General features: G+C 42.0%; 1 protein-coding gene across 1 annotated transcript in view; it reads left to right on the forward strand.

Annotated features, from left to right (window-relative positions):
• brinp1 (bone morphogenetic protein/retinoic acid inducible neural-specific 1) overlaps positions 1–9,646 on the forward strand; it is a 62,106-nt gene extending 52,460 nt beyond the window's left edge. The window contains exons 6-7 of the mRNA XM_076164165.1: positions 2,402–2,624; positions 8,506–9,646. Coding sequence (XP_076020280.1) covers positions 2,402–2,624; positions 8,506–9,646 — 1,364 coding nt within the window. The remainder of the gene's footprint in view (positions 1–2,401; positions 2,625–8,505) is intronic.
• Positions 9,647–11,829: the final 2,183 nt, after the last annotated feature.

Genomic DNA, 11,829 nt, shown 5'->3' on the forward strand with positions numbered 1-11,829 from the left:
GACTGTGAATTTACTAAATATTGATGATGAGGATGAGGAGAAGATAGGAAGCCAATTAATTATGGCTGTTGTGGAGCAGTGGTTGTTCCCGTGCACACTGAGACAAAGAACTGTACCGACTTCATCCCACGTTATATATACATGATATGAATATGCCTCTTTATATGAAAATGCCCCTGAAACAATGTCAATATGATTCCCCATCTTTAACAAAACACATCTGTGTCACATCTGATGGATTTGGGCCTGCACAGTCTGAACATTTTCTCGATTACAGTATTCTATCCTATTAACTTTACCAATGTTAATGGCCTGGGAGTCTTCTTTAAAAAACACACACACACACATTTGTACATTTGGTGTGTACAAACAAATGTATGCACATATGCCTGCAAAGCAATACTGAATAAACACTAAGCAGGAAAAGACTGCTAACATATGCAGCATGCTATGACCCAGATAAAGTAGCTGGCTAATACAAACACAGACATACACACATATCAAGAGCGCAACTGCAGCACACACACACACACTCTTCCACAGTATAGAAGTTGCAAGCTAAAAAAAGGAAACATCATCCCTGTTCCAACTCGACAAGGCACCTTGTTTATCTATTATTGATGTGTTATAAAGGTGTCCCAATAAAAGCTGCTGGCGACAGATAAATATATGTATGGACCGTAGAGCAGAGGAGGATTCAATACACATAAAGAAATGAATTAGTTTGTATTGAACATGAATAGATTGATGTACAGTATATTGCAGCCACTATACAAGCAATTCATAAAATGTCCTGAAAATTAAAAACACTCTAAATCCAATGGACGCAGGGGATAATAGCAACAATAACCCAAACACAATTTATGTACAGTTGCATCAACACTATTTCTTGACAATATAAAGAGGAAATGAAGCTCTTGTGTAATTATTGAGTCATTGTCTCATCTGTTTCGTTTACATTTTCCCAGTATTCACAGGATTCTTTTACTGGAATAGTTTCGAGTAAATCTCCACGCTTACTTCTGATGGAGTTTCAAGCTCTAAAGGGGCTCAGAGTGCTGAACTCTGCACCTCAGGCTGGTTGTCTGAGGAGGAGATGGGAGAGTTTTGTATGCGGTAGAAGGAGGAACAGAGGAGCAGAGACATTGTGGGAGTGACAGTAACAGTTACAGTCGCTCTCATTTCTCTGCCCATGCTCACCCAGGCAGCTATTGAATAACGGAAGTCACATACTTCCCATTATTAACAACGACTAGAGAACATCAATATCGATCTGAAATGAGCAGGATCAGAGTTTAATCTTGTGTACTTATTGACCAACCCCTTTGTTTGACAATATAGATCTGACATTATTCACCGCAATATTCTTCACATTATCATCAAATTGCATTGCTCGACTGAAAGAGTTTGCTTGTTTTCGGCGCCCGCCTCTAGCAGCACTTTCCAGCTCGCAGCTCACCGGTCTGGTTCTTGGTTTTTCCTATTTTGGTTGGCCAGATCTCTCGGGGAGCAATGTTTCGTTTAAGAGGAGATTTGCTCAGCTTTACATTCTGAAATGGAGAAACCTACAAAGCTTCATGTTTCCTTTACTCAGTACCTTATCCCAGTGGTTCTTAATCCTCCTCCTGGGAACCCACGTTTTCCATCTCTCCCTGCTTTGCCCACACCTGACTGAGCTCGTCAGATAACCGTGCTGCTTTAAAAAAGGGAGATCAGGTGTATTGGGACGCAACACCCCTGAGCATGTAAACACCCCGGATTTACCTCATTGTGTATTAAGAACGTCTTTGTAAATAAATTGAAAATTTTCTGCCGTTCTCCATCTTTCCACTGGAACACATAATCAAATGTTGGCAATACTATAAAAGCTGCAGAGTCGTTTGAATCAATGAGCCACTGCAAAATGTAGCAATGTATCAAATGTTTAAGCACCGATAGTTAAGGCAAAGATGAATTTTCATTCTTAACAGTCAGATAGAAGGAAAGAAAAAAATGAACGCCAAAATGAGGAAGACAGGACAAAAGGATACAAGGAAGAGTGAAACTGATCTACAGACAACAGGGAAGGAAGGAAGGGAGGGAGGGAGGGAGGAAAGATAATAGCTGAATGTGACTCCTGAAATTCGACGATAACTTGTGACTTCAGCAGAGAGATTAATGCAGTGGAGTAATATAATATTACAATGTATGTGTGAAATCTAACAGTGCTTGACAGAAAGGAAGGATGGATGGATGGATGGATGGATGGATGGATGGAACACTATTAGATCAATGCATTTAGTTACTTTCCACTTCTGCATCTTTCTCATTTCTTCTTTTGCTTGTCCACCTCAATTTCCTCCCCGTCTCTCCTCCCTCCCTCCCTCTCTCCCTCTCTCCCTTTTATAACCGCTCCTCTCAGACGAGTTCAAGTCCTTTCTGAAGCGGCTGCCCTCGACTCACTTCCTGCCCATTAGCAGTGTGCATCTCCTGTGGGGAAGCGACTGGGACCTGCAAGCCCGCTACCGGCTGCTCCAGAGTTCCCTGGAGATCCAACGACTCAAGATCCAGCGCACCGCCCGCAAGCTCTTTGGCCTCAGCATCCGTTGTCACCACAATCCCAACCACCAGATGCCTAGGGAGAGGTGGGTAGAAATGCAGCATCGGTGCGAGAATATTCCCCACCGTCATGATGGAGATTAGATGTGACTCACACTGTGACACAAACAAAGGGTCTTGGTTTTTTTTAGGTGTGTGTTGTTTTGGATATTTGTGTGTCTGGTTAGATAGAAGTAAGATAGAACGATCTGAAAATATATTCTAAACTAAGTGACAACATCAAGGGAAATTTCTCCTCTGAGTTGATGCAGAGTTTTATTTCAATTGTTGCCCCATGGAGCGAACACAGAAGCAATGTCATCCATCATAAACTTCAACTTGGGCCTCTGTTGTTACTGTCCGTCAAGTCAACATACTGCTGAGGCGTGCACATGCCCAAAGCGCACTCGCTCTCTCGCTCGCTCGCTCTTGTGTGCCTCGCTGCAGTCTGAGGAGGAAAGTGTAGCGGTGGGAGTTTTCTGGATAGGTCAGCGCACACATCTGTCACCACCTACTGCCGCCGCAGCCTAAGAGCCTCGCCGCAGATGTCCCCGTGTTGTCATCGCCGCACGAAATGCGAGGGATTTCTCTGTTCACGGTGGGAAATATCACAACACATTATGCCAAATATCCAAGGCTCCTCCCTGCCACATTAAGCGAGTCTGGAACACTCCGGGAGTGTGTAAAACGTTAATTTTAGCCGCACTTCACAAGCAGAAAAGGAGGACGCCCGTACGTGTACGTGCGATTTGGCAATGGTTGATGCTGAAGTGTTATCAAAGAGCGGCAGTATTCGCTTCCCTGTTCCATGAAGCACGGATCAAGGGCGCCTGATGGCACTGGAAACAAGAGCAGCGTGTTTGTTTGCTTGCTTGTGTGAAAATGTGCTCTGCATCACATATAGAAGGCTGCTTTAGAAGCTGATGAAAACAAATAGCTCCTATCTGTGCATATGCTCTACATGCATGTGTGGTGTTCATTTTCTCAGCTTACACTGGGCTGGTGAACTTATTAACAGAAGATTGCATATGCAGTCGCAATTTCAAACACATATACATCTCTGTATACAGTATATGCTGTATATATATGTATGAGTGTGAATTTCCTGTTCTGACCAGCCACTAATGAACCAGTGTACAGTAGATCAATATGATGTACTCTACTATATGCTGATGAAGTCTTGATCTGTACATTGAGAGAACACAAATCTGCATTTACCATCCAACTGTGTTAAAGCCATAATGTCATTATATTAGCTGAACACAATATGATGAGTATGATTCACTCTGGTGAAGAAGATTAAAGCAAGCAGATTATGTGTGAATTAGGCCGGATTCTTTGGGATGCAGTGATCCCCAAATTCATCGTTAATCCCCCAGAATGAACCTTTGGCCATTCAGAACAACTCAATCTATTTTTTACTTTTATTTATAAAGGGACTATAGAATAATGGGAGATGTTTCAACCAGATAACCAAATGTTGATTTAAAGAACATTACTCATCACTCAAAGAGGGAAAGTGATCACGTTCCTTCGAGACAGTTCCTATCTCTTTGTGCTATTTAGTTTGTGACTGATCTCTAAAGAATCTTTTCCTCTTCTGCTCAGCCAGACATTTGGTGAGAACACCGGGTTCTTCTCACTCCAGTTTGTTTTCTGATCAAGCGATTCTGACCTCAGCACGTCTTGCGGTGATATTTATTTTTTCATATCTTAAAACAGACTTCGATAAAAATGAAATTGACAGTATCGCCGCTGATCAAAGCATCCGGCTGCCGTCTTCACCATTTTGGGCTTCTAATGTACGTGTGCTCCCCCCCCCCCCCCCACACACACACACACACACACGCGACTCGCACAGATCGATACACCGAGGCCAAATCATTTTCTTCGACTGACGCAGGGCTTTAAATCACTGTGACGTGTTTGTAGACATTTCATGCTACGCAGTAAAGCAATTTTCAATGGGCCATTAGGAAAAGGGAGTGTATACAACTGCATTACTGGAAGAAGGTTATGTGGCTACATTGACACATTACATTTACACATACTACATTTTACAATAAAGGGATTTTTGATGGAGTATCAGGTTTTAGATATCATATGAGAGTCATGCGTTTTGTTATTAAATAACCTGGTTTAGTTGTGATTCATTCATTATGAATTTCGTTTGTGAGGGTTGACATCATGCCGTATCTGTGTCTATTCCTCACTGGATTATAAATGGAGTCAGCCATTTGTAGTTTGCATTCCCCAACTCTGATGACCTAGTATCAGAACACATTGAGTGAATAAAGTGCACATTCTTCCAGCACGTCAACAAAACAAGGGAATCCAACCCTCGCCTGCTGCAAAAACAGCTGAGCGGGGGAAGGAGGGACCCACGTGTAGCAGCAGCATCAGCTCAGGTTTTTTACAGGGTGTGCCAGGTACCTCAGGGAGGCCTTCAGCACATCTTCAACCTGTCAATGAGACTACACAGACTGCTGATAATGTGGAAATCATCCTTTCCTAGTCCCAGTGGCCAAGAATGAGCACACTTGGATTCTAAATGACTACAGGCAGGCAGGACCCCGTGTGAGATATTCCTTGGATGCTTTCCAGTTCCCATTCCAGACCCACAATAAGGTGGATGATGCTGTCATCTACCTGCTACTCTGTGCGTATTTACATTCGGAGCAGCAGTGAATGGCGTGAGACGTGGGTTTAGCGCCACCAAGCTGGAATGGGAGCATGGGAGCGTGCGGTTTGATCTTAACTCCATTAAATCCATGTTGAGTAGAATATAAAAGCATCTCAGAATGGACTGCAAATGCTGAGAGACATCAAAAGAATGGACTAGGCGAGAGCTACAGCCTTCACAGAGAACAAGTTACATCACAAACCATCTTTATCATCAATACCAGTACAGACAGAGCTGTCAATGCCATACATCTTTCAATTCTTACTTATATTAGCCAACATAGAAGCAGAAATATGAATTTAAGGGCTTACATATTGACTGAAAACTCCAATCTGTGATACAAATGTACACCACAGGGTCAGCAGCATGCATCATTAGAACCAGTTGCAGCTTTCAAATTGATCTTGGTCTTCAAAAGAGAAAAGGCAGCAGAAAATAACTTATTTTATGTTATGCATTGAGCAACAGGATTTTTGTTTTTCATCATGAAGGCAAACTTTTATGTTTGTGTTTCATGTCAAATGTATATGATCAAAAAAAAAAAAGGAGTAAAGCCTTATTTAAATGCTTTTGCCACTTTGCAGATGAAACTGAAGCGGATACCGATTGCAAATGAGCTCAGTGTGAGATGAACATTTTTACTATGAGTAGGAACATAAGTAAGGCTTCAAATCTGTCTTCTGATTCTGCAGCAGAGTACAAATGTCTTTCATCATCTCGGCCCACCAATGTGAATTTCAGTTACAAACACTTAATCCAGGACTCCACTTGAAACTTTCCTGCAGAACTGTAATGGGTTTGCTGTTGCGTTTTCTCTAATGAGCACAGCAGCTCGCCTCAAGTAGAGTGAACGTAGCAGTTTCTCCTTATGTATAAATGATTAATAGTGACAGATATGAATTGGCATCACTCCCAGCCAAATCATTTGCATGCAGGCTATGCATTGGCTTTAAATATTCATATTCACAGTCGAGCATATTTACAAATTTGAGTGTAGCCTCCACGTGATTTATTATTTCTTCCTAATTTGTATTGATTTTAACACACAAGTGCCATATCAGGTCTTTCTGTTTGTGTGCTTCTTTGAAGAGACATCTTAAGTCCTTTTCAATCTCTGATGTTTCTTGTCTTTGCTCTGACGCATGAGGGAGCTGTGATGTTTGTCTGCGGCGACCAGAATCGGTTTGATGCTGCATTACAAACGCAGCTTATGCGAGGATTTGTAGAAACAAATGCTGTCCATTCCCACTTATTTCTATCTAATTTCCCATGGCAAATCTGAGCCCGAGCCACTTGCTTTAGCTGGAAACAAATTAGGCAAAAAATAAAAAGTAGCAGCAGGATCCTCCCAAATCTCTTTTGGAAGGAGGCGGCATGATGGAACATATTTTAGCTCAGTATGTCAGACTAGATGTCCCAACAGTTATTGCAAATAAATTCAAAGGCGCTATCGTAATGGCCATGTCTGTATCAAATGCGATAATGAATGGGCTATAAAAAATAATAGGAAAGTTTCACATTTGAAGCATCTGTGGAATTGATCTCCGTTGTGTGCCGTATCAATTCATCTGGGCAAGATCCAACGTGGAGTAGATTCTTATAAGAAGAAAAGTTTAGAGAAATAAATTTTAAGATACAATGAATATAATTATTAGGTCCCATAACTCACATTCAGGTTTACTGTTCTGAAAAGGAACCCTCTGCCATCTTTGGAAAATGTTTATGTATTCATTTGATTTCAGTGCTCTATTTTTCTCTTGTAAAAGAAAAAAAGAAATCCCCAGCTTTTAATGTTATACCTCTGTGCATAAAACCTGTGGATTTGACAAATATTTTGTTGGCATGAATATAGGAATGTAACTCCAATAAATACAAGGGAGCTCAATAAATATTAGTGTTAAACTTAAATATATAATATCTGTGCAGTATTTGTTGATTACAAACTGCAGGTCTAAGTAAGCCTAATAATTAAAAATAATATAAAATCTGCATACTTTACATTATCATTCATGAATTGTGCATGATAGACTTCGAATCTTAACAACCATTGCCAGGTCAGTCACTCCAGTGCAGTTTAAGGACTGAATGATTTACGATTCTCACAGAATTTCCTTCAGATATGCAAAATAAGACGCATCACAGGCCCGGAAGACATTTGCATTTTTGAAAAAGGCCTGATTTCATACCGTGTTGTATGCACAACTAACAAACCTTGACTTTAACCAATTCCCAATTTGGAGCAGAAGTTGGCAGGATGAAAGCTTGTTCCCATTGTCCTCTGTTAGGGAACTGTTCCGGGCTGGTTTGGGGTTTAGCTCGGGGGCTTTCCGGCCTGCCTCAGACTGCAATGTCATCCGTCATAGTTAACGCTCAGGTTCATTAACATGTCAAGCTAACCTTGACCAACCTTGACCATCCCTCCTCTTTGAGAAATCAGAATTCAGAATTCACCTTCTGTAGTCACAAAAGAAGTTCTAGCAGTGTCAAGATGACAAGAAATGATGCCTGAGGGGGGGAAAGAAGAGACAAGATAAGAATAACAAGTAAAGCGCACCACTTGAGGGAAATAAAGCTACTCCTCTCTGTTGAGCTGAATACATTATCTTATTCCCCAGCCTGTAACAAGCAACATGAAAGGATCATACAGGATTTCATTTCCTTGTTTAACCTCACTTCCTTCAAACTGTGTGTGTTTAACACCGCTGACAACCATTTACAAAATAAACTGCTCATTTCCTCCGTCTCTCCCCCACTGCTTTCTATTCAATTTGGTGCAGTATGAAAGTCCATTTGGTTGAAAAAACTCAATGCTCTTTAGCTGTCTCATCATTTTTGTCAAGATTGTCAAAGAATTGTCAAAACTCTTCCTGGTTGGTGCTTTGAAGTGCTTTCATCTTTTTCATCTTGGTGTGTGAAACCAGGAATCTGAAAGGGAAGTTGTGATGTTGGGGGGCGGGCGGGCAGGGGAAGAACACTGTGGATTTGTGAGCTAAAACGGTACATGCTGTGCTTTAAAATGCATAACGAGGCTTTTGAAATATGACTTTGAATGAAATACAACAAAATATGTAAGTTGGTAGTGGAAAGAAACATAAATCGTGCCTGTTAAATGAGAGAAAGTGCAGAACCCAGTAGATAATGCTCAGTAGTTTCTAATCTCCATCTCCCTCTCTCTCTCTCTCTCTCTCTCTCTCTCTCTCTCTCACTCTCTTTCTCTCTTTCTCTCTTTCTCACCGCCTACATAGATCTGTGATGCAGTGGCTCAACAGGGTTCAGTCCTTCCTCTACTGTAACGAGAACGGTTTCTGGGGGACCTTTCTGGAGAGCCAAAGGACGTGCGTTTGCCACACAGGCATCAACCTATGCCAGCGACCCATCCCGTGCGTCATCGGCGGCAACAACAGCTGCGCAATGTGCAGCCTGGCCAACATTTCCCAATGTGGCTCCTGCAACAAGGGCTACAAGTTGTACCGCGGCCGCTGCGAGCCCCAGAACGTGGACTCAGAACGCAGCGAGCAGTTCATCAGCTTTGAAACCGATCTGGACTTCCAGGACCTGGAGCTCAAATACCTGTTGCAGAAGATGGATTCGCGGCTTTACATTCACACCACTTTCATCAGTAACGAGATCCGCCTGGAGACCTTCTTCGACCCACGATGGCGTAAACGCATGTCCCTGACGCTGAAGAGTAACAAAAACCGGATGGACTACCTCCACATGATAATCGGCCTGTCGATGAAGATCTGCCAGATGCGAAACAGCAGCATAGATCCCATGTTCTTTGTTTATGTCAACCCGTTCAGTGGCAGTCACTCAGAAGGCTGGAGCATGCCCTTTGGTGAACACGGTTACCCACGCTGGGAGAAGATACGCCTGCAGAACTCCCAGTGCTTTAACTGGACTCTGCTGCTTGGCAACCGGTGGAAGACCTTCTTCGAGACGGTGCACATCTACCTGCGAAGCCGCGCTAAGATCCCAACTGGCCTGCGAAATGACACGGGACAGGGCCCGGTGGATCTGGGAGACCCCAACAAGCGGCAGATCTACATCAAAATCTCCGACATCCAAGTGTTCGGCTACAGCCTGCGCTTTAACGCCGACCTGCTCCGTAGTGCCGTGCAGCAGGTCAACCAATCGTACACCCAGGGAAGTCAGTTCTACTCATCCTCGTCCGTGATGCTCCTGTTACTGGACATTAGGGATCGGATTAACCGCCTAGCTCCTCCATCTGCGCCCGGCAAACCCCAGCTGGACCTCTTCTCTTGTATGCTAAAGCATAGGCTCAAGCTCAACAACAGTGAGATGATCCGTGTGAACCATGCTTTGGACATGTACAGCACAGAGATACTGAAACAATCAGATCACCTGACTACTAAGCTCTGCTGAAGAACATTACAGAAGGACAGAAAACTATACGGAAACATTCAACCACAACGACAACAACAACAAAAGAACTATAAGGGGATATTAATCTTTATTTTGTTTTTCTCCTTTTTTCATTTTTGGACCTTTTCTGCCTTTTGATGTAAAAATATCAACTTTGTAAGCATAAAGCGGTAAAGGGGGGCGGGGGGGGGGGCGGGGGGGTAAGCAGTGATGAATCGCATTTCAGGCAGATTGAGAAGACTGATGGAACCACCTATAAAGACTGTATCATATTTGTCCCAGCATGTCGTCATTCCCTAAAAAGAACTAAAAAAGAGAAAGAAAAGAGAAAAAAAAAAAAGAAATATTAAATCTATGTACTGGTGAAAAAGAGGCCTTGATTTTACTCTGAGGGATCAAAGGTTGTATCTGAAAAACTGCCATTCTTTACTGAGAGAGAAATGTTTTTAAAGGTATAATGAAGTAACACAAGGGCAGAGCAGATCTCCTTTTATTTCAGCTAATGTTCACACTATTTCAGACATAACGGACAGTTTAATATTCAAAATGTTTATACATTGTAAGGATCGAATAGCCCTAGTGAGTAAATACTCCACACATTAGTTAGAGACTCTTTAATACATTTCAAAACCTACAGTGAATCTGCATCGCTCTCCGTGAGTGATGAGGCACTCCGTCATTGTTCTGACACATAAGGCACACAGCAGGGCAGTAATGGATAGTCATGTCAAATAACAAAAGCCAGCTGTTTATATATACATATATATGTGTGTGTATGTGTGCGTGTGTGTGTGTGTGTGTGTGCGCGCACGTGCGTGTACGTGTATACCTTTATTTCGCTTGACGCTTCGCTGTTCGTTAATTTAATGTGTCATTTTGAAATGGACTCAAAAAGTCTAAAAGCTGAATCTTTGCATTTTGGGGCGCTTCTATCCCGTGTTTGAAATCCAAGCTGTGTTTTTTCACAAGGCAGTACCTCCTGGTGCGCGAGTGCAATATATTGTGGTCTGAAGATTTAACAATCAATGCTATTTTGTACGGCTTTGCAAAATGTACATGTTGTGACCGCTGAATTGTGGAGCTTTTCCAGCGCCAAGAGCAAAATGTAAAAACATTCGTCATTCACGCACATTTTACCACAACAACTTGAAGCCATACACTTTCCCCCGAGGTAAACATCAGACATGAAGGTTCATCCTCTCCCCACTCACTAAGTACTTACTTAAGAACAAGAAAAAATGCTCCGTTTGTGTGTGTGCGTGTGTGGTGCGTGTGTGTGTGTTTTCTTTCCCCTTCAGGCCTGTCTATTGCGTTCATTTCATATTTAAGAGCACAGCTGGCAGATGACAAAAGAAGGTATATAATGTTGGATAAGAAATGTGTTGTAAAGCCATTGAATTTCTATATGCCACAGAAAAAAAACATACTGTATGGCTTAAGAAACAGTTATATTAAATCTTTAAATACATTTTTACTCTGTAAGCTTTTTATGACCACATTATTTTGTCTTTTTCTTTCCAGACGTCACTACATTCAGATTTAACCATTTATGCATGTTGCTGGATACAACAACAGAACTACAACTCTATTTCACACACACACACACTCCGTTCATCGAACTTGAACTAACACTACCTGTATGTTGTTGGTCGTAATCCCACGTGGATGAATCCAATGAATGAATCCATTTGCTTCTCGCTGGTCCACTTCTATACTTGCCTCTCTGCATCAGCTTCATGTTAAAGAATGTATTTTATGATTCTGTAATTTCTTCAATGATGCTTCTGTATTTTTACTTTGCACCCCCAGTGACCTGTTAACCCAGTTAAACAGACGGGTCAATCAGGTCCTCCGACATAAGTGTTCTGGACATGTCTTGGTCCAAATCTAACCCAGAGGAGACGGCAACCTCCTCTCTCTCTCTCTCTATTAAAGCTGCCAGTCCAGAAGAAACTTTTATATGGCATCTTAAAACGCTTTATTTCCTTCCATTCTACTGAGTTTATTCTTTGTTATTGCCTGTTTATTTCTTGATGTGGGTAAAGCTTCTCTCTCTCTTTAATTATTATCATCACCATCATCATTATCATTATTCTTTTACCTAATTGTTATTGCTCTTTTTCAGTGTGATTAAAGTAGACTCGCAGGGCCAGCCGCAAACACAGATGTTCAAGTTTGTGGGA

The sequence above is a fragment of the Genypterus blacodes genome, unplaced genomic scaffold (genome assembly GCF_046128005.1).
Source record: "Genypterus blacodes isolate CSIRO-AG114 ecotype Tasmania unplaced genomic scaffold, CSIRO-AGI_Gbla_v1 ptg000133l_1, whole genome shotgun sequence".
NCBI lineage: Eukaryota > Metazoa > Chordata > Actinopteri > Ophidiiformes > Ophidiidae > Genypterus > Genypterus blacodes.